The following is a 23,681-nucleotide window of genomic DNA, read 5'->3' on the forward strand; positions in this document are numbered from 1 at the left end:
ATAATTGGCCAAATAATGTAGATTAAGTGAGTGCTCGTATTGTCAGTGTAACGCAATCAATCAGGCAAAACACGTATGTTCAGGTGAGCAGATCATTTATGCAAAGAATAACACAGTGTTTAGATAATGACGGATGACATTTTGAGCAAATATTTTAAACATTAAATAACAATCCATTCTTGTAAGTGGTCATTTGTTATTTTACTTTTTTGATATATGGAATATTTTATGATGATAAGGAAAATAATTAATTAATTTCTTTTTTATCTAACCCCGATAAAATTTGATATGTCTGTATGCATAAATAAGTGTAGATTTCATAAAAATGAGTCAGAAATAGAGGGGCTTATTTTAGAAACAAAAATTGGACTTCGTTGAACTGTTCGGAGACAAGAAAAAAAATCAACTTCATTAAAAAGTGGCAACAAATTAGCTTTGTAATTTTTACTTTTAAACACTTTTTCAAACGAAAATTATTTTTAAAGTTATTGCCATTATTCCATATACATATATGATCTAAGTATAAGCTTGTAGGAATGAAAGCCTGCATAAGCTTCCCCAAACCCGGTTGGGACAATATCCTTTATAGTTTCTAAAATATGGGAATTTGGGGTTACTTTGATACCTAGTTTCGCGACCTAAATCAACAAACAGCATTTGAAAAATTTAAATCTTTTGCAGAAAATTAAAAAAAAGGGAGAAGTGCTCCCATATATGGGGAATTTGTAGACCTAAAGGGGAAAAATAGATCAAATTAATAATCTTGACTAGGTCTTTTAGCCTATAAAGAGCTGAATAGCAGTTAAGTTAGATTTTGGTATAGGTAGGAACACGGCAGTTAAGATGCCACATTAACCATGACTTTATTGACTTCATACCTGTGACACTTTGATGATTTTCCACAGGTTTATAAAAAACCTTGTATCCCTGTATAAGTCCCCCATGTAAGTGCGGTGGAGGCACTTTCCAGGAAATTTTCATAATCTGCGAGGAAATCTCAGAACACATAACATCCAAAGGTGGAGCCTCTGGAACCCCTTCTTTGGTGGTACCGATAATGGTGGGCGATGACGGACCCACGTCGATGTTGTTAAAGGCGCTTATGGTGACGTCGTAGGTGGTGAATTTTTTCAAACCCGGCAAATGGAACTTGTTCGTCGCCCATCCGTTTACCGTGTGCACGTTAGAATGATTCATAGGGCCGTGATGCTCTTTCCAATTTATTTTGTATCCGAGCAATTCCCCATTCCAAGTGTCCCTTAAGGGTGGCGTCCACTGTATAAATAATTCGGTGGAACTTACTGAATCTACTTTGACGTCTAGGGGCGCCCCGGATGGTCGTTCTTCTAAGGTTTTTACTACTATCGGTTCGGTGAATTCGCTCCTGTCGATGTTATTTACTGCAGCCACCCGAATCGTATATACGGTGGCCGATTTTAGGCCGTTTATTACTGCTTGCTCGATAATTTCGCTGTTGAGTAAAAATGATAGGAGATTTAAGAAATAATGGAAAACAATTTTGTTACCAACCCAGGATGGGTGCTGGACGTCATGCTGAGGTTGAGTATTTGGTTTTTTTCCCATTTAGAGTGATGGTTATCCAGCGTTTTGTATTGGGCGACGTAGCCCACAACGGGAGTGTTCCCATCGAAAGACCTTTTCCATGAGAGTCTCACCGATTTCCCTAAAACCTGTTTTAAGGTGAAATGCAAACTAAACTGAAGTATTGTTATGGCGCACTAGTCGAATAATCCTTAAATTGCCTCTCTCGAAACAAAAGTTTAAAAAGTTGGAAATAAAAATGACAAGAATTTATTATAGAGAACAAACTCGGTACTGCATAGCAATTTACCTCTATTGCCTCTAAATGAGAGGGAGGATCGGGTTTCTCCTGAACGGTAAGATTGATGACATGCTCGCTCCGGCCAAAATCATTCTCCGCGAGGCACTTGTATATACCCGAATCTTCTCTATCACTCCTACTAATGGTTAACTGCGACTTTAGTTCTTTTTCCTCTTTCAAACTAACGTGAGAAAACCTGAAATGGGTTTTTCGGGGATGGATAAAATTGATGAAAACATCGGCGGAAGAATGAAAGCCACCGATAAGACGTCTCATTTAAACTGCCAAACTTTGGTAATCTCAATGAAAATGCTCCATTGAACACTCTGTAATGGTGCCACAGGGAAATATTACTCTTATTCACCAAACAAAAGACCTTTTTACCTTTCCGCTTGTTGATACCCGAGCACCACAAACATCCCCCATGCGATGACTGACAGATTAAAATTCAAGGGTCTAATGACCCCTTCTGTCAGCTGCAACCGGACCGTGCATAATTAAATCGATTTAAATGAATAAATGCGATATTTTTCCTTTACATCCCGTTATTTTCGAGTGCATTTCATTCCATTTCATGGAAAAACTTTTGATTTCAAAGCTGGCATCCTACGAACTGTTTTCGCATTGAGAAACAGCCCCTGTTGTTCATGGTATTTTGTTGCGGATTTTATTTACTTCGGAAAAGGCTATTGTATAGTTAGTTGAGCAGCAGAGATAACACCTTCAACATTTCAAAAAGAACAGGGTTTGAGATATGTTTGAACATCGGAGCTATTTCGCTGTGGTCCATTAAGTAACTCTCTTTAATGTTTGCCCATGAAACCTCATACTAAAACGATGACGTAAAGCTTGATTTTTAACGAAAATTATTACTATGTACTGAGCCATTTTCGATTTTCGAGATGCTGAGCCTCAATTTTTTACTACTTTTTTGGCCATAATTCTCAACCCGTACCAAGACCGTCTTTGGCACTTCGAAGTTTGAAATATTCAGAGGTAAGGATGTCTATGCATATGGGAATAGGAAATACGTAACATATAAAATTGACTTGGAAATTGGTTGTAGAGGTCGTAAAAGTAAAAAATTACACTTATAATGGAGGATCATCATTTTGAGCTAAAAGGCTAATACTGACATGCGTAGATCTGCGAAAATTTTGTTGTCGACAGAGATCCGGCACGTTGAAGATGAACAAGATTGTTCGATCTTTATTCATAAATTAGTTTAGAATTTTTGCAGTATTTACTTGATATTCGTTGTACTGTAGAATACTCTCCAAATTCTATACGGTTAAACCACCTAACCCATCAGGAAAATGCTCATGTTCTTTTTGTGCGGCCGCAGTCAGGTCCTGTTTTACTAACCGAAACTTTTTTGGAATGCATCACCGAATTTCACTAATCTTAAATTTAAATTATGTACTTCCTGAAATCTTTTTGTTGTGTGAAAGTGCTTTTTTCAGTTTTGCGCGAATTTTCAACCGTTAGTAATTATGGATATATGTATACATAGAAGTTTAAAAGTCCCACATAAATTAGTTAAAAAGAGAAGGAAATATTTTTCATAAAAATGTTGGAACACATCAAATATTGATTTCAGTTGGGCATTTTTTGACATAACAGGCCTGTATACAGGGTCATTCACGGTGAGTACCCTATTAAAAGTTCACGGGGTTCTAATATAGCTAGAAATCTGAAATTTTGGATAGTGATGTAATGGAGTTCGATCTGTAGAATTAAAATATTGGTATCGTTCCGACGTTGACAGATCCATGTGTAACTGACAACAACTTTATCATTTTAAATGGCACACCCTGTATTTTATTACATTTTCGAATTTCCCGGAAGATTTAAACCCCAGTTTATCCATCATATGCCATAGCCATGATGAACCGTTTTCGAAATAAATATTAGAATTTTTGAGAGTAAAAGGCACCACTTATTAGTTGATTCGGTTAGGGGGAGACCATGGGTTAACAACGTAAAATAAACGAAATTGTAACATCCTTTATAATAAACTAGATCTACGTAATATAAATAAAATTAGAGATTTTGCTGAAAATGGCGACCGTTTGCTTTGAGACATTCTTGGATTGAATTCAGAACATGAATGTTTGTAGCTCTCTGGAACTCATTTGGATCAAGCAGATCAAATGCTTTTCTCACCCGTTCCTGTCACTGGTCAATATTTTGCACCTCGTCCCGGTATACTCTATATCTATGACACCCCATAAATAAGCATCAACCGGTGTAAGATCTGGTGACCGGGGTGGCCAATTCCAAGGACCGAGACGCCGTACCCATCGATCTCCGAATATCAAAGTAAGTTTGGCACTCACTTCATTGATGCAGTGAGCAGGAGCACCATATAATTGATACCAACAGGTCCTTTAATGGTAAATTGTCTATAAATTCAGTAACTGTCGTCCTCAAAATGTCCAATACATTTTCCATTGTTTAATTTCTTCCGGTAAAAAAATATTTTAGTTTATTGTCCAAAATGAAACAAAACACTTTAAAACTAAATTTAAATTGAAATTCTCTTTCTCGCAAGATTTTTGGATTTTGAGAAGACCAAATGTGATTATTGCGTCTATTAAATATCCCTTGCCGGGAAAATTTGGCTTTACCTGCCCAAATAATTTTTTTCAAAAAATTTGGATCTTCCTGAGTTCTCATCAAAATTGCATATTTATAATGCTTTCATAGTAACCCATAGCCTCTTCCTAACCGAATCAACTAGTAAGTGGTGCCTTTTACTCTCAAAGATTCTAATATTTGCGAATATCTCGAAAACAACTGAAAACAATTATATTAATGTATAATACTTTTCGATAGAGAATTTATTGATCTTTCAGATGCTATCCAAAAATATAGGATGTTCTATTTAAGATTCTCATTTAATGCTCATACTGATATCCTTCTGGTGTCGCACTAATTTTTCCACGCCCTGTATGTAAATCCAAAAAATGTATAATATTAAAAAATACAGATAACTAATAAGAGTCTGTAGCTCAAATTTCAACTCTCTAGCTGCGATAGCCGAAGAGATATGCGCTTTTCAATTTAGAGCTGTTTGTTGCCAAATCAGTCAAAAAAAAAAGTTATCTCGAAAACGGTTCATCATAGCTATGGCATATGATGGATAAACTGGGGTTTAAATCTTCTGGAAAATTCGAAAATGTAATAAAATACAGGGTGCGCCATTTAAAATAGCAAAGTTGTTGTCGGTTACACATAGATCTGTCAACGTCGCAACGATACCAATACTTTAATTCAACAGATCAAACTCCATTACATCACTATCCAAAATTTTAGATCTCTAGCTATATTAGAACCCCGTGAACTTTTAATAGGACTTTTCCACGTTTTCGTTATGGAACCCCATATATATTATGAAGTTTTTGAGTTCTTTGAAAAATTCTGAACGTATTTTGCGTAACACACTTATATTTAAATTCAATAGTTATTGAAATGTTTGCGCAATTTGGCAAATAGAGTGGCCTCCTAGATAGCCTAACCTCACCTCTATGGACTTTTTTTATATGGTTATCTGAAATATAGGGCGTATATAAATGAGCCCAACAATATAGAAGTATTAAAAAATGAAATTACTCGAGGAGTTCAATAAATACCTCCTCGAATGAGAAAAAAAAGTTCTTGAGGCATTTGAATTGCGGCTTGACCACTGTCAGGCAGTCGACGGGGCACAGTTCGAACGTTTAATAAATTAGATCATAGCTCTTTATATTATTATTTTTTTAGGTATTAATGGTTTAATCTTTATTTCTAAGTTTTCGAAACCTGTTGAATTTAGACATGAAGATATTACATGAAATGTATTCAGAACTTTTAAAAAAACTCTAAAATATCATAATATACATGGGGTTTCATAGGAGAAAAATGAAAAAGTACATTTGTCTGTAACAAGGATAACAGTGTATACATATCTATCACAAATGAACAACTGAAAACAATATTTCACGTGTTCCAATATTTTCATGAAAAATATTTCGTTCAGTTTTAATGAATTTATGCGGGACTTTTGGCCATAGATACATATATATATATAGGGTGTTGAGAAATAATGTTGAAATATTTTGGAAGGCAATTCTAAAGGATAAAATGATTTTAAAAAAACTTCTTATAAACTCACTCTAAACATTGTTTTTTTGGAGACTTAGAATTCCTCAATAGAGGAACTCTGAAGATGATTTTCTTCGCGATATTTTCGAAACAGGCGGCAGTAAAATTACGAAATTCGGTATACTTTCATAAGTTGGAATGGAAAACGTTTTTTGTGTTGAGAATTGCAAATTTTAATCACAGACGTCACATACAGAGGGTCTCCTACGTAAATGATGCTCTAACTTTTTGTTCGTGACATTTCTTAATTTTTGAAATCAAATTACTGAATCACAAAACTTTTAAGTAAAAAAGGTCCTGTTATTTCATCTCGTTAGGATAGACCGTTTTCCAGAAAAATGAGTCTTTATAAACCGATGCATAATCACGCGGCCATCGAAATCTATGAAGAAAAGAATTAGAGAATCCATTGAGATGAACGGAAGGCGTTTTCAACATCTGTTGTGAATAATTGATCGATATTTAATGATATTAGTCTTTTTATTGCTGGCTAATAAAAAAATATTTCTATTACACGGACGTTTACTACGTTTATTAAGATTCATTTTGCTGCTTTGGTACAAATATAAGAAAATCCCATTTTTGCTGAAAATTTCTTCGAAATAACATCGATTCTTTCGATTAATAAAGGCATTTTCGACAATTGATCGACGTCACGTACAGTTACCTAATTAGCCTAAATTTATTAACAAACTATAATTTTCAAGTGAAGCAAAACGAGGTACGTTAGAAATCGATTACGCATCGCATCGATATGTATTTGTGTGACTTATTTCGGGAACATATCTACTGTGCTATCCAGAAAGATACCAACCAGCTCAAAAGTACTTCCTATTCCTCAATAGAAATTTGGCGGTGTTGCTCATTTTGCAAGACATTCAGGGACCAAACTGGCATGAAGTGAAAGCGAGTAAAACGCCATGAGTGCAAGGTTAATACTTTGTCAAAAATTATAAACGGCAATGAATTGAATTCTCCATTAAATTAAAAAGTTGCCCTGAACGTGTTGGTTATTTGTAAAGTTACATGGTCGGTTAAATTAAAAGCCTGCGCTAACCTGAACTAGTCGAAATTTCTACTTAAAAAATCACACACAATTACTAAATACCAAGAGTGATAATTAAATTTCACAAAAACTGACATAACCTAACTCGCACCACTAGACCAATTAGCGCTATTGCCACTTTTCATTTCATGACATACGCATTATTAACCGAAGCACATATGAGCGGGCCATTTCGGCCAACGAATGGTGCGCATCTGGTACTTCAAATTGGTGTTTTTTCCCCGTTCCACCCTTAGAGTTAGATAAGGGTAAAACATACCACTTTGAAGTATCAAACACGTATCACTGACAGCTGAACCAGCTTGTGAACATGAGCTGCGATCGTTTTCTAACGGACAAGTCACGAACTTGGACCTGTGGCATCGTGGAAGCTCACAGTGCTCGAAACGTTTTTGCTAGAGCTTCGCATTTTGTTATATTCAATATACGCTATACATGACACATAGTTGAAATTTTCATTTCAGAAATTCGAGTCACTCCAATCTCGCCAATATTCGGCACCCGGCTACATACACTACACAAAGTGCACATTCTGCAATCAAATCTCTGTTGGAATTTTTAGCGTTTAGACAGAAGTAGGTATAATGAATATGTAGTAAGTATATAAAATAATTCTGTTTGTATTGTTCAAAAATTATTTTCTGTTCTATCTTTTCATGCAATGAACGGAAGGATCGCAGAAAAGTTTCGCTTGTAAATTTCTACTTTGCAATCTTTAATCCCCTTCATATTCACTTTTATCACCTCTTTTTTAATCTTTTTTTTCTGTTACAACTTTGATGGCCCCGAAACGGCCAAATATAATTTAAAATTTATTATTCAAATTTCACCAGAGAAGGGGCTCTGACGAAGCAGAAGCACTTACGCACCTACAGAAAGTAATTTTACAGTCAAAATTGAATTACTCGTCAAAAATGGATAAGTTTTTTGTCCATTTGTATGTGTGTTATTATCCACGTGTGTTGCTTGCAAATTTCCACTTTGTAACTGTATTACGAACTTCGTACTCATTGTATCTATTGCTGTGAAACGGTAAATGTTCCCAACTTAAATTATTTCTCGTCGAAAAAAGCATCAAAGAGAAAGAAGGAAATTCAGCCAATTAATCAAATTTAAAAAAGTATATTATTGAGGTCAAAATTAATAGCTCGTCATAATTGAAGAGGGCAAATTTTTAAATAACGGAAATCGCAATGCTTAAATGGCAAAGTGTTGCCCTTTATGCTGAAGTATTGGGTTGTTCGATAATTAACGTCGTTTTGTTCTCATAGATGGCTTAATTTATACATACGGGGTAATAGTGATCTCGTCGCTTCTATTATTATACGCCATTTTAAAGGTTATGTTTTAGACTTTTTTCGATCGAAAATTGAACGCGATTAGCGAACAAGAAGTTGTTTAAAATTTAAGTTGAAGATGGACGATCGAAGTGAACATTATCGACACATTTTATTATTTCACTTTCGAAGAGGCAAAAATGCAGCGCACGAGCTCAGAAGAAATTGTGTGAAGTCCATGGTGAGAACTGCCTTACCGAACGCCAGTGCCAGTGCTGGTTTTCTCGCTTTCGTCCCGGATATTTTAATGTCCAAGATGCACCACATGCTGGACGCCCAATCGCCATTGGTGACGATAAAATAAAGGCCTTAATCCGAGCTAGTCGTATGACAACTCGAGAAAAGTTGAACATATCGAATTCAATCGTTTCTCTGAATTTAAAATAGCTTGGGTACGTTAGAAAATCGGATGTTTGGGTTCCTCACGAATTGAAGGAAATTCACTTCACCCAACGCACTCAGATATGAAATTTTTTGCTGAATCGTGACCAAAACGACCCACTTCTAAAACGAGTCATAGCGGGTGATGAAAAATGGATCGTCTACGATGACGTAGTCTGAAAACGATCATGGACCAAACAAGATAAACCTGCGCAATCGACGTCCCAAGCCGATATTCATCAAAAGAAGATTTTGATATCTGTGTGGTGGGACTACAAGGGTATTCTTTATTTGGAACTGCTTCCGAGAAACCAAACTATTGATTCGAATGTTTACTATTGTCAGCTATCGAAATTGAACGAAGAAATCAAAAGAAAACGTCCTGAACTCGCCAATCGCAAAGGGGTCCTGTTCCATCATGATAACGCTAGACCCCATACGTCGTTAATAACGCGTCGAAAATTATTGGAACTAAATTGAGAACTGATGCCTCATCCACCGTATAGCCCCGACTTGACGCCATCAGATTATTATTCGTTTGGTTCTCTTCAAAATCACTTGAATGGTAAAAATTTCGATTCTGATCGATCCGTTAAAAATGAGTTAAATCAATTTTTTACTTCTAAAAATCAAGGCTTTTTCGCACGCGGAATTTTCCAAGTTGCCGAAAGATGGCAGAAGGTCATCCGCCAAGATGGCCACTACATCATAAGTACGCTGGCGAGCATAAAATTCGGGTCACTTCGAAATTTTCAAATATAAATGTATTGAAAGAGAAGTGATATTTTTCGCTGGCATACCGGCATTGCTTCATGAAATTTCGGATCATTGGAAAAATGTTTACGGTTCCGCATGGTTCTACCATGAAAAAAAAAATTATAAAATACCTTCAATATCTATGCATCCTCTTTATCAGTTCCATTCAATTGTTGTTCACTTTAGGCGAATTGGTTAAAGGTGTTCTCTTTAACTTCAAGTTGCGCTAACAGTAGAAAGGCAAAAAGAGGGGGAAATACGCGATATTAATGTCATTATGAGTTTTTTTTCTGTAGCACAAAAATGTTACAGTGCTTGGGTAATGGACACCTGTACAATACATCGGTTATTTGGGTACAGGATCGTGTATTTTTACCATTTACCCTTAACAAGGTTAAAGAACCTCAGAATCGATAAAGGCTATCCTTTTTTATTTTTTTGGAAGTTGGGAAGGCAAAAATTTCGAAAATACTAAAGTGACCCGAATTTTATGCTCGCCAGTATACAAGGTACGACAGAGATTCGAAGCAAATTTATTTCACTGTCAGGAAGTTAACGGACAACGTTTTGAACAATTGATTTAGGTGATTTTATGCGTTACGTATTTGTAGTATTCATAAAGAAATAATCGTTTTACTCATCGGTGGTTGTTCGAAAGTAAGAAATTTTGATATCACCATAAAGTCCTTCAAAAAACCTTTCATTTGATGTATAACTCGACCCCCCTTTAAAATTTCAGGGGTGGTTCATCCCCTGCCCAGGGGGTGAAGGCAACCACCGTAAATATCCAATAAAAAATCTTCCCCCTCCACACTAAAGTTGACGTGTCCGAGCATTTTTGCGTAACTTTTTTATTAATCGAGAAAACAGCTCTGTTGCGTTTTAGTTGGCGCACCCTGTATATTCGCTTTGAAAAAACATAAAAAATACGACATTAATTGTCGAACAGCCCAATAGGACAATTACGATTGGTGAAAACGATACGAGCATATAGCTTACCTTAATTTGTGAAGATCTAGTGGAGAATCGTTGAAAATCCAAATCAGTTCTATAGGAGCATCCCCATGAACGTTGCAAACCAACGTAATCTCTTCTCCTCGTTTCACAGACATGTTTTTAAATGAAGTGTCAAACCGAACTGGCTCTAAAAAATATCGGTCATTCAATCCCCAAATCATATAATCAATTGCACGGCTGTAAGTCTTTAAGCGTTAGTTAGATAGCTAAAAAAGGGCTTAGGGTGCAGACATAAATCAGTTGACTTAAATTTAAGGCACATATGCAAAAAAATGACTCATTTTCATAGATCGTCGGCGTAATAAATCACCACCTCGAATCCGGCTTTCCGTTCTTCGGTCTCAGAAAGAAAATGACTTAAATATGTGTTAGCGGGGAATGTGTAGTATAACTAAAACGGGAACGGGCCACGAAAGGTGTGGAAATTCAGTTTCGAAAAACAAATTTTATATGCCCCTAAAATAGGTCGTAAATACATGTTTATTCATAGAACTAAATTTATCTCCGGGTAAAATATACGAAACTAGAAGAGTAATGAATTTGTCTCTTCATATATGAGGAATAATGTGCTCCGAAGGTTTTCGCATCTTTCGAAGGTGGTTCTGCCTGAAAGTGAAACGATTTGTCACTTTTAGAGCTCCTCCTGGCTTATGCGTTACGTAGATGTCTGCATATATTGTTATCTCCCATAACATGCCTATACCCCGAATATCATTATACGAACCATCATTAATCGCAAAAAGATGTCGTGCATATAAAAAGTTTGGCAATATAAAGAAATTTATTTAGGCTTTTATTACGGGCCAAACCATATAAGAGATTCCCGAGATGGAACGTTATAAATCAATCTGCTTTCACGGATCACCACCTCACGCGAACAAAGCGCTCAGTTCTTCAGATGGGGTAACACTATGCATATAGAGACTGAATTCATTACCTTTTACAACCTCATAAATCACACTCTACCAAATTTAGAATTTCAATGCGTTTCCACCTTAGTAAGACGATGCTGTGTGTGTTAATGTTTGAGAGAAGATTCACAATTGCACTCTATAGTTTACATTTTCCTACAGACAGTGTGCATATTTACATACCCCCCTAGTTAATGTATTTAAATCAACGACCTGTATGCACAAATGGAAAATTATCGACTATTGGCCGTTCGCTGAACATTGACGGGTTGAACTCGATATAAACAAGGGGGATTTTCATCAGCGTGGAAATTTTTAAAAAATATCCCAGGAAAATATTTGCAAATCGTGAAAGTGTACCTTTAATGGATAAGTCGATTACTTTCCCTAGTCCAGATCCGATACCATTGGTGGCGCGGCATAGATAGCTTCCTTCGTCTTCAGATGTGACCGCCTCAAACCATAAAGAACCATTTCCCAATTTGGTCACCTTATGAATTCCAGATATGGGTCTGTAGTCCGTTGATTTACCTGAAAATAGTCGGGAGATGTCAATCCCAAATCACGATTCCTACGTAAGCAGCTTTTTGCTGAAAACTTTGGTGATCATTTCTCATGCGGGGTGTCTCCGAAACAGGGATACAAATGGGTATTGGGTAATAGAGGGTTAAAAAAGAAGATCGATTGAATTCCGGAAATATCCCGCGTAAAATATTTCGTGCCGTAAATGCAGATGCTAACAAAAATGGATAGATAATTTGATAGGCAAAGCAGAAGCGGATTTTGCATTCTACAGCGTGTCCCACGAACTCCAGTGCATACTATAGCGCGATTCAGGTGAACTGGCCTTATGCTAAAGTTACTTCCTTTCATTCTGCGGGATGCCAAATCATTTTTTTAATTGTGCATGAATGTGTATCAACCAGCTTGGAACGGAGACTTCAAGTTAATTCATCATACCCAAAAGTTCTCGTAGGAGCAATTTCAAGCCGGTAAATAAAGAACAGTACGATTTATTCCTAATTTGCGGAATGAAAAAAATTCTAAACATTCGGTGGAATGAAAACAAGCAATTTTTTATCATGCACATTTGGTTGAATCGTCCTTTGTTTTATGCGCTAGCATGCAATACTCATTCGTACCTATGTTTCTGGGACACCGTGTATAAATTGTATGTGGGGTTATAAGAAGCCTGGAAACGGTTTATATCTTTAAAAGCATTATGTGTAAATTTCATTAATTAATTATGCGCGATTTAAAGGAGTCATCGGGGGCGGTGAGCATGAAAGTGTCAAAAATGTCAAATTTTTGGTGGCATTATCTCAAAAACGGTTCAAGATATGTATCTTTATAGAAAATGCTTGGGTTAACAAATCTTAGCTGCGCGATTTAAAATAAAATTTCTGTCACATATCTAGACGCAAAAGTGGAAACTTCTATAAGACTTCTTGAGGTAATAAGCCGTTTCCAGGCTTTAGGAAAAACTGTTGTATACAAGATATTCCAGATTTAAGTTTACAGCAATGCTTAAACTACGAAACTGTGAATTATAAAAAAATAATGTAAATTATTGCGTAATTTTTGATAGTTATCTTTTTCCTGTTTTTTTTTTGCGAGAATATGAAAATGTCTTCGTCTGTGAAGTTACTTCTATTTAATCGAATATTCTTTATACAAAGTAAACTAAAAAAAAGAAAACAAGTTTTCTGTAGATATCGTAATGATATTCCGAATATCTATTTAAATAAGTTCTATTTTTAGATCAATTTGAGGGATCAATAATAAGATATTCTCGTCCATGTAATAAATTTTATTTGGAACAATAAATTCTAAGTCGTTGTTAAGTTAAATATCTATTAGCATGTTTCTTGGGGTCATCAGAGTGGAACTAGATTTTGCAAAAAAAAATCCAATTCCACAACGTATTTGAGGTGTTCTAATTTTTATATTTTTTAGTAAAAAATTAAAATTTCTATATCTATGGAGTTAACTGAATTGAAAGCACAGATTGTAAGCTATCGAGGTTAACCCCCCCCCCCCTGAAGTAATGCCTAGCGGCGGTTCCGGGGGGACTCAGGGTGAAGAGAGGAGGGTTTTAGTGGGTAGGCGTCCCAATTAGGGACGAATCCCACATAACCCGGTCGCCAGAACATCAGATCGGGTACCTTTCGAAGGTTTCCCTCCTCTATTAAAAAAAAAAGAAAAAAAGAAAAAAAAGAAAAAGAAAAAAAAAGCTATCCAGGTTAAAAATTACAGTATATTTGTAAGTATGACGACGCGGTTTTCAAAAATCTTAAGCTCTTGTTGAACATCTACTTTTAGAAAGTTAACTACATCTGATAGAGAAAAACTTCGTTTGACTTAATCTAAAAATAGCAGAGTTCTTCCTCCTTTTTTCTCAAAAATGCGGAGCGGAAAGGCCCTTAGACACTAATACCAGAACTTCGGTTCTTCGATTTTGCTAGTACTACTACTGTGGTAAAAAACATTTACATTCCTTTTTGAATTTTTGAAAAACTTTAACATTTGTCGAAAACTCGACAAATTTCAAATTCAGTATTGCGATTTGTCTTGAAGATCTAAGATAGGAAGGTAAAAGCGGTTTCGCCATTACTTGAGCTATTTAAAAGTAACAACTAGGGAAAAGTGCGATATTTCGAAAGTCTATATTTCGAGAACATATACGGTACTTTGAAAAAAATTTTTAAATGTGCAAAGAATCCAAGAATGCAATAACATACGCGGGGTTCCATTAAAAATTGAAAAGTTTAATGTTGATGCACTTTTTTGACCCACCCTGTAGGTTTAAAATTATTACGTGCAGCCTATATCTCTGCCTCCATTTTATAAGTTTGCGTTTAAACCGTTCTTTGTTCTCTGAACTAAAATCTGGGGTATCTCGTATATTTCGACTAAAAAAATAAAAATGTTTACAGTGGAGGGAAAGTTCCTCAAAAAAATATCTATAAAGTAGGATTAGACTCGATACAAGATAGGAAACGTCGGTGGACTATTTCTATCGATGTATTGAGCTGCTTCACAAATATATTTACCATATCCTTTTAGCCAAGATATCGTGGGTTCGGGAAAGCCTTTAGCCAAACACTGGATAAGTACTGAATTGCCGAGTAATGCGGAAATATCTTGTGGCTCTATAGTCCATTGTGGAGCAACTAATAAGAAAAGTACGATTTTTCGCTGAGAATATTTTGTGATTTGCTTACTTCGCAGTTCGACTAAAATTACCTTTTACCATGAGTTGGGCAGTGTAGTTCACTTTGGCAGCAGAGTTGCTGGCCACACAGGTATAAGCTCCCGTATGTTTCGAGTTCACGTTTTTGAAAACTAAAATACTATAAAAAGCAGCTTGAATTTCCTCGACCTGAAAAAAAAACGATTTCTCTTTGTGTTTTTTTTTTTTAATGACCTGTATATGGAAATTTGGGGAAGGAAAACGCGGAAAACATTAACGCAGTAACATCTCCCAAGAAATAATAATTTTCCCCAGTTACAAAGTTTTCTGATTTATTTATAGCTTTCTTTGGGATGAAGTTCATCCCTAAGTATATTAATTTATCATTTTACTCCCAGGCGTTGGGTGCATTTATTTTAAAAGCAATTGAACCGGCGATGGTTTTAATGGCAAGGGGTATAAATTCCGCAGAAACAATAAAGATTCTTGTTAGATCCGAAATAAAAACTTTTATGGGTGCCACTAAAGCGTTCCCAGTTTACAGTAAATAATTCGGGACAAGGCATGATTTGGTAACTGACCTCTAACGACGCTGAAATGGGTTCCTCGTCTTTGTACCAGAAAAAGTGAATTGGCAAATCTCCAGCTGTCACGCTGCATGTTACTTGGGCTCTTCCCCCTTCCTGTATGCTGGTCGGGAAATTGAAAGGTTCCATTACCGGGGGGGCATTAACAACCAGCTGAATTTCCTTCCGCGCTACGTGCCCTTCTTTGTTTGACACGAAACACGTGTAAAAACCTTTGTCCGTATTTTGGTCAACTTTCATTATTTTTAAAGCCCCACCTGCAATAGCGAACACGTTTATTTGCTCCTTCCCGGTCCGAATAAAGGGATTTGAACCTTCTTCTAAGCGATGCCTCACGTCTTGTGGGAGCTCCTGCCCATGCCTCTCCCATCGCACAGACTTTATGGGATATCCCGAATAGGGACAATGTATTATTGCGTCGCTTCCCGCTACGGCTTTCGTTGGGCCGATAGATCGGATAAATGGGGACCCTACGGTGACATTTTTACGTTTTGCAAACAAACGTGACTTCTAATGTTCTTTGCCATAAAAGAGCAGACACGAAGTCGCATCAAGAATCGAAAATGTTTTCAACGCTGTGACAAGTCATCTGCCAAGAATAGCAGGGCGAGCAATTTTAATAAATTTTACAATAAAATTCTCCCCTTGCGTCCGTTGAAATTTCGTTTCTCTTTGCACCGTCAATATCTTATCTAGTATTCAGCGCTTTAAAGATCGTCTCTAAAAAGGGAATACAGTGAGTGGCGATGAATAAAACATATTGAACACATTCTACTCGAATTTTATAGCGAGCTTTCCACCACAATAATCAGTCAGCCGTTTTTACACACACCGCCAGCATTTGATTGCATTGAATTATGCATTTCTTCTCAGAAAAGAAATTCCCCTCGTACGCGAAGAAAGGATTTTCAACATTTTGTTGTTAACTTACAGGATCAGTCGCTATATTTGCACCAACGGATATGTTGCTTATTGCTGGTATTTAAACAAACAAAAAAAATGTGTTCTTCACAGTTCGTACGGTTTCCGAGGTGTTTACCTGAACCGTTTCAAGTAAACACCTCAGAAGACCTTGTTCCGCAGCTTGATGGTCACCGCGTTTGGACTTACGACTTGAAAATCTGCACTGTGGTATCTTTTCCGCGGTCGTACTCCCCATTACCGCATTATTCGCAGCTGCTCATTTGCGTAAGTTCAATTTAAAAATATTCCTTTGTATTTTTTTTCTATACACGAAGTCACATACAGGGTGTTTCCGAAGTACGGTGCAAAGCTTCGGGAGCGTGTTCTACAGCTAAAATAAAGGTAATTTTGATGAATAAACCACACTGACTTTCAAAAAAGCCGCAACACCAAGAAGAACACATCGTACACGTTTGAAATTCTGGCATTACGTTGGGTCGGGTAATGGATAAAAACGATTGAAATGTCAAAAGAAAGTTATTGTGAATAAGTGAAAAAATTTAATAATAATTTAATAATGGGTGGTATCTCCTCTTAAATTAATGCATTCCTGTAAGCGACGTGGCACGCTTAAAATTAAATTCTCAATATCTTCCTGTGTTATTGTATCCCAGGCAATCTGCACCTGCTCGCGGAGTTCATCTATGGTCTCCGGAGGGCGAGCTAAACGTTGAAGTCTCCGACCCATTATATCCCATACGCGCTCTATTGGGGACAAATCTGGAGACCGAGCTGGCCAAGGCGAAGTATCCAAATTTTCAGCTTCCAAATACCTCAAAGTATTGTTGGCTACATGTGGTTGCGCATTATCTTGTTAAAATGTGCTTCCAGGATGGTCGTGCATGTATGGTACAAGACTCGGTTCTAAGACACTATTAATGTACCTCTGAGCATTTAATCTATCATAAATGAAAACAAGAGGAGACCGACTACCATACTGGATGACACCCCAAACCATGACACCTGGTGTTAAACCAGAATGACGCCTTTCCAAAAAGTCCAAATTTAATCGCTCTCCTCTACGCCTTTTAACACATAACCGTCCATCAGATCTCCATAAACAAAATCGGCTCTCATCACTGAACACGATTCTTCTCCACTCATCCACCCATTGCACTCTCAGACGACCCCACTCCAGTAGGGCCACCCTGTGGTTTCGTAATAATGGAAACCGACCCATAGGACGATATGAATTTAGTCCAAATCTTCGAATTCTGCGATACATCGTACTAAGGGAGACCCTTCGATTTAGGGTGGCTATCCAGTTAGCACCAAGAGACGGAATTGTTTCAAACGGGGCGCCTGTCGCTGGACGACGAAGTCGCCGGTCTTCGCGTCGCTTCGTCATTCTTGGACGGCCACTACCACGATGACGATTTACTGACCCTTCGTTAGACCAATCTCTCCAAGCTTTTAGCACTGTTGATGCGTTTCGATCCAATCTACGTGCAATTTCGTGGCAAGGTATACCTGCCTCATGCATACCAACAATTCTTCCCCCTTCAAAGGGAGTTAACTGCCGATAAACTGCATTTTGACGTACACGAGGCATTTTGCACTACCGCACATTCAATATGGTACTAACAATAGTACCTTTATCGCTATCCGCCTGTAAAAAAATTTGCAAAAAGAACGATCGTCACAGATGAAAAAGTAAAGAAAAACTTCATATCGTATTAAAATACGAACTTGAAATTTTTATCATTTTTTTCTCTTTACAAGTCTGAAATCATACCAAAATTTCAAATACATACAGTGCGTTCTTCTCGGTGTTGCGGTTTTTTTGAAAGTCAATGTATATCCTAAAAGTGGTCCGTTGCAGAAATGCAGGGTGTGAAATTTTTTTTCAAAAATTACAATTTTTTAAATGTTTCCGAAACTACTTTAGGCATTTTAATGAAATTTTAATAAACCAGGCAAATACACAACAAAAAAATTCATATCTTGATACAAGTATTTCTTCTCTTAAAAATAATAAAAAAGAATGAAAAGATTTAGCTACAATGTTTTTTATTTATTTACTCGAAAACGGTGCGTCCTGCGAAAAAAAGTCAGGAGACGTTTTTTCTTCCAAATCGAACAAATAATTAAAAAAGGAACAAAATATTGGAAAAGAATTTCCATTAAATTCCATTAAAATATCCAGCAATTATCCTGCCCGCACGCCACTGGTTACGCAACAGCCACTGTTTTTAGCGGGAAATACGCACCGTTGCTAACTCTCAAACCCTGCAAAATTTCATTAGAATGCCTAAAGTAGTTTAGGAAACATTTAAAAAATTGTAATTTTTGAAAGAAATTTTCACACCCTGTATTTCTGCAACGAAGCATTTGTCGTAACATGTACCAACGGGACGATCTTTTATATTGAAAGATGTTGAAGATGAGAGAGTTTATTGATAACTAATTTTTGTTTTCTGCAAGACTTAATGTATCTAAATTATCGACACACACTGACCATTCTAAAAATATAAAAAATACAATAATAAATGGCGGTTCGCTAAAGCTTAAGATAAAACTACCTTAGCAACAAAATACCTATAAACAAACTACCTGTCGACATTATTATAGGAGAACCATTTACTGGTACGGAAGTTTTAGGTAAACGAATTCAATCAATGACCTAAACAAGGTATGCCACACATTTTTGGGATATCGTTTATATAACAAAATTACCTTCATTTTAGCTGTAGAATACGCTCCCGAAGTTATGTACCGTACTTAGGAAACACCCTGTATACTTATGCATGACATAAGATCTTTTTTTACCTCTAAACTTAGCTAATTTTGACTTTGTCGCACAATTTTGGTCCAAAATAAATGATTGTTTATAACAAAAAAAAAATTATTATTATCTCAAAAAGTTTGGAAAAACTACAAAGCAAAGACGTTTTTGATTCCTCACTTTCCATACGTAGATCAATTTTTGCCGAAAATACTTTCGTATTTCTGAACTAATCAAATCGATTGGCAATTTTACAACAATCACTCCTTTCAATCATTCGCTCATCTCAAAGCAATAGTTCACCCTTATCAAAAACATACACCGAGGGTCCATTTAACAGCCCATCCGGCTCCTATGAGTTTACTCGCGATTTTAGAAAAAAAACATTATGGAAATATAGGTGAGGATAATGCAGGAAACTTTTGAAATTATTGACGACTACAGGGTGTCCCGAAAAACAGGGCGACATAAAGTGTCATTTTTTAAAATAGGATCAACTGCGTTTTTTCTCTCGTGATATGATCTTTTCTCGATCCCATGTTAGTCCCTAGATTTTTTTGCTCTGGGTTGCAGTGATTCAAAGCTACCGATGTTTAAAAAGAATTTTTAGGCAGTTGCAGTGCCTCATAGACAACCTAAAATCGCAGCTAACTTTAGTTAAATTTTGACAGTTTTAGAATAGATTCTGACGTGAGATCACCTTAGTAGGTGTACGGGGCATGTTAGGGACTTTAAGTTATTGTCTTTTGTTTTTTTGTTTAATGTTGTTAATTTTGTTTTTGTCATGTATTTGTATTTTATCCTTTAAGTCACGCCCATGTGTGGCGATACTTATTCCGAGAATACCATCTGGGTGCCAGACCACATGGCCCATCGGGCCAAAACTAAGGGTACGTTTCGGCTAGAGAATATGCTGCTAGTCAAAGGAAGCTTTCTTGGTCGGGACTATTGCTGCGATGGTCAATTTGTTGGACCTGCGACATTCCCAGAAAAGCGACTAATATAGATATTCCCCAGATGGCCGCGAGTTATGGGACCCGGCGTAGCCATAGCTCGTAAGGGTTCTTGGTGGTGGTGCGCCCCTGGTTGGAATTCCTCGGGATTAGTACTTAAGGGACAATCGAAGTAATTTTTACTCTCTTCTTTTTCGCTTCTTCGTGTGGAAACTTCGTCGGTGTCGGGATGTGATCCGAATCATAGTGTACAACCCGTCCAATTAAGCATTCTTCCTCTTCCTACTTAGACCAAAACTCTTTCCTTATTTGATATAAGTGCAAATTAAATACGGTTCATTTTATTTGAAACAAAGTGTCGTGGTCGTGGTTTCATTTATCGAAGGAGTCCCTCAACAGGGCAAGTTCGCGTTTTTTTTGCTGTCTCACCCCAGACACAAGGGGGGCACAGTTGGTCGGCAGTGCCGAGGTGAACTGTATCTGTTTTGCGTAGATTTTAATTTTGTTCGAAGGACCACAGCTTATTTGGCGCTGAACCGATGCAGAACAAAACACACTTCTATTTGTCTCACTAAATTTTCAATACCACTGTACAAGGGACAAAAGTCATAACAAATTGTAAAATTAGAGCAAACTAGAAAAACACAAGCGATCACCGATTGTTAAGAAACTTTGACGATTGGGAGTTTTCCTTGAACAGGACAAATGATATATGAATTGAGAGCAGTATTGAGATCCTACTAAGACTGTAGGAGTTAAAAAGAGAATAGGAGATATGTTGAGAAGGCGTTGCGTGTTGTGTGAGAGATTCTATGAGACTGATCCAAATCTCAATTTTTCCAACGAATGTGAACCTTATGATATCCATTTATATTTTTACCACCTCATAGTCATACCGATTAATGCGAATTATTAGTGCTGAGGACTAAGAATTGCTTATCAATACGGTGCCATGAAGGTGTGAGACAAGTGATGGGTGAGAAGAGTTATGAGCGTGGGAAGAGTGTGGAATGTGTATGCAGTTGACTAATGTAAACACTGCCCTTAAGGGTGATTAATAAGGGTTTACGTTGGCAACATAAAAAGAAGTTTATTAATGAAGATGTTGGGTATTTTCCCAACAGTAGGCACGAATACTCATTTAGCCAAAAACCCATAAAAGGTGTCTATAATAACAACTTTCATTTCCACCTTTGCACCTTAAATTTTGATACAAAATAATGTCACGTTTATCTTAAATATTAATGAAATTATTATTTATTTCAAGAAAACTAGCATTTACGTCCATGCGTCTGCGCATTTGTGTGTCGCATGCGTTACCATGATTTTGATGTCTTTTTGCTTTAAGTTTTGACAACTTATTGACCTCCTGACTAATGTCTTTCACGCTAAAGCTTGGGTTTTCTACTATTTATAAATTGATGTCCAGTCCATTTTCTTCTCCTAAGACGCCCTTCTTTCGACCTTTCATAATTTATACTCCCTGACCGTTCGGAGCGCTACTTTAGACTCTCTAGGCTATCTACATTAGGACGTTATCTATTAGGAATCGTTGTGCCGAAATGCCAATAAACAATTCCCATCACATGAACCGAATACATGAATCATGTTAATGCGTTCTTGTTGATGATACTTAATTTTGAAGGGCAGTTTTAAAATAAACAAATTTCAAAGGAACGAAAGATCCTAAATTAGCTGCAAAAAGTTAAAACAAAAGAACATCTAAACCATGGCAGGGCGTAAATAACACTCAGGCACTTAACCATGAATACAGGTTTTGCTGAAACTATTAATAATTCCATTGAGATTTACGATAAATAAACATTATCGTGTACCAAGATGAAGAAAATTGAAGTTTCTTTCCTCCTACGTCATAAAAAACATACCTTCCTATTTGAAAAAAATCAAGAAAATTAGAGTCGACAAGATTAGAGTTAAAGTTGCTATCGTGAACAGCCTGTAAGTATTTTTGGCGAAACGAGAATTCGTACGTATTAAGGTGACCTTACACGAAAGTCCTTCCTAAAGTAATCAAAATGTGACTTAAGCTAAATATGGCATTAATTGTTTGAGGCACTGCAAATGTCTAAAATTTCTTTTAGAGTCATAGCTTCGAGTTAATGCGTCCCAGGGAAAAAAAGTCTAGGAATTACCATGGACTCAAGAGAGGATTCTATTAGGTGAAAGAAATGCAGGCAGGCCCATTTAAAAAGGTATTATTTTATGACGTTCAGCTTTTCTGGCACACCTTGTAGGATTGGCACTACCTTTAAGATGTCTTCATTAGCCTCATGTACACTGGCCCGCAATAGTCTTGGTACCCTTCCATCAAAACGTATATTATTGCCTATTTCTTTTTATTAAATAGTATAATTTTTATTTACACTTTACATATTAATTCATACACTACTGCTACATTAAACAATATAACTAATTAAAGATATAATTATCGACATGTTAAGAAAAAAAATACATTTTCGTCTGGCAGGCAAAATACAACCTCGCAGAAGTCTTGGTACACGTAAAAGTATGTTTATATTTATTTTTATATATATATACAGGGTGAGTCGGGAGGATCGTGCCAAACTTCAGGAGCGTGTTGTACATGAAAAATAAATTAAAAAACCGCAAATGTTGTTATCCGATTTTCGTTTGTTTACAAGTTATAGCGTAAATAAAATTAAAACATAAAATTTAAAAAAATTATAAATTTCATAAGAAATTCCATAATTGAACGTTTGGATATCATAGTAAATGTTCAAAAATGTTGCCATTAACTTCTAAACATTTTCGGCTTCGTCTATGAAGAGCATTCGTTGCGCTCCTGATGGTTTCATGTCTTTCTTTAATGGCAGCTGCAGCATTTCTAATGCGTTGAATTACTGCATCTTGAGTGTCCACTTTTACTCTGTACACTTCAGTTTTAAACCAACCCCACAAACAATACTCTAGTGGTGTTAAGTCTGGAGACCTTGGAGGCCAACTAATTGGTCCACCACGACCAATTCAACGTCCAAGAAACGTTTCGTCTAAATGTTGCTTAACCTTTATGTTTTAATTTTATTTACGCTATAACTTGTAAACAAACGAAAATCGGATAACAACATTTGAGTTTTTTTACATTTATTTTTCATGTACAACACGATCCTGAAGTTTGGCACGATCCTCCCGACTCACCTTGTATATAAACAATCTTTATTTCCTCAGAAACAAGCTATCGACCTGTTAGGTCTTTCTGCCTGTGGTACAATGGTAATCTTTTGGTGACTAACTACTATCACATTACATCTGGAAGTGCTCCCAAAGGGTGCTCGAAGGGAAAAAGAGGCGGGATTGTCTTATCTGTCTCGTTAAGCAAAGTGGGCTCAGTATAGTTGAGTTGTTGATGTTCTTTTTCCATCCGTTCTGTAGTTGTCGTAGTCTTTCTGTTATTCTTATCATGTTTGTGCGTTCATACAGTAATTGGTTGGGTGGGTTGTGTAACGGGTTTTCGAGGTGTCTTAGTTTAGTGATTTTTTATTTTTATTTTCGATGATATTGTAAAAAAAAAGAAAGAACAGCCAAGGTAGGTCTAAATACGTACGTAGTATATTGAAATCAAATTTGTTATCAGTTCAAGTTTACTTCTGTTAATTTTAAAATGGCACGAACAGAATCAAATATTAGTGAACGCAAAATGCAATAAATTTGCATAAAGAAGGAAAATCCCATACTGAAATTGGAAATATTTTGAAAAGAAGTAAATCCACAATTCAAAAAGCGATCAATCGACATAATACTGAAGGAAGAATTCAAAATAAAGT

The 23,681-nt window shown here is 36.5% G+C and overlaps 1 protein-coding gene across 3 annotated transcripts in view; it reads right to left on the reverse strand.

The window, feature by feature from the left end:
- Positions 1 to 23,681, reverse strand: part of Dscam3 (Down syndrome cell adhesion molecule 3) — a 154,410-nt gene that overhangs the window by 35,949 nt on the left and 94,780 nt on the right. For all 3 annotated transcript variants that reach the window (XM_066299275.1, XM_066299276.1, XM_066299277.1), the window contains exons 12-20: positions 15,552 to 15,707; positions 15,232 to 15,494; positions 14,704 to 14,839; positions 14,511 to 14,630; positions 11,818 to 11,988; positions 10,529 to 10,673; positions 1,853 to 2,039; positions 1,531 to 1,691; positions 879 to 1,471 (exon numbers count right to left, since the gene is read on the reverse strand). In XM_066299275.1, the coding sequence (XP_066155372.1) occupies positions 879 to 1,471; positions 1,531 to 1,691; positions 1,853 to 2,039; positions 10,529 to 10,673; positions 11,818 to 11,988; positions 14,511 to 14,630; positions 14,704 to 14,839; positions 15,232 to 15,494; positions 15,552 to 15,707 (1,932 nt within the window). The remainder of the gene's footprint in view (positions 1 to 878; positions 1,472 to 1,530; positions 1,692 to 1,852; positions 2,040 to 10,528; positions 10,674 to 11,817; positions 11,989 to 14,510; positions 14,631 to 14,703; positions 14,840 to 15,231; positions 15,495 to 15,551; positions 15,708 to 23,681) is intronic.

The sequence above is a fragment of the Euwallacea fornicatus genome, chromosome 33 (assembly GCF_040115645.1).
Source record: "Euwallacea fornicatus isolate EFF26 chromosome 33, ASM4011564v1, whole genome shotgun sequence".
Classification (NCBI taxonomy): Eukaryota; Metazoa; Arthropoda; class Insecta; order Coleoptera; family Curculionidae; genus Euwallacea; species Euwallacea fornicatus.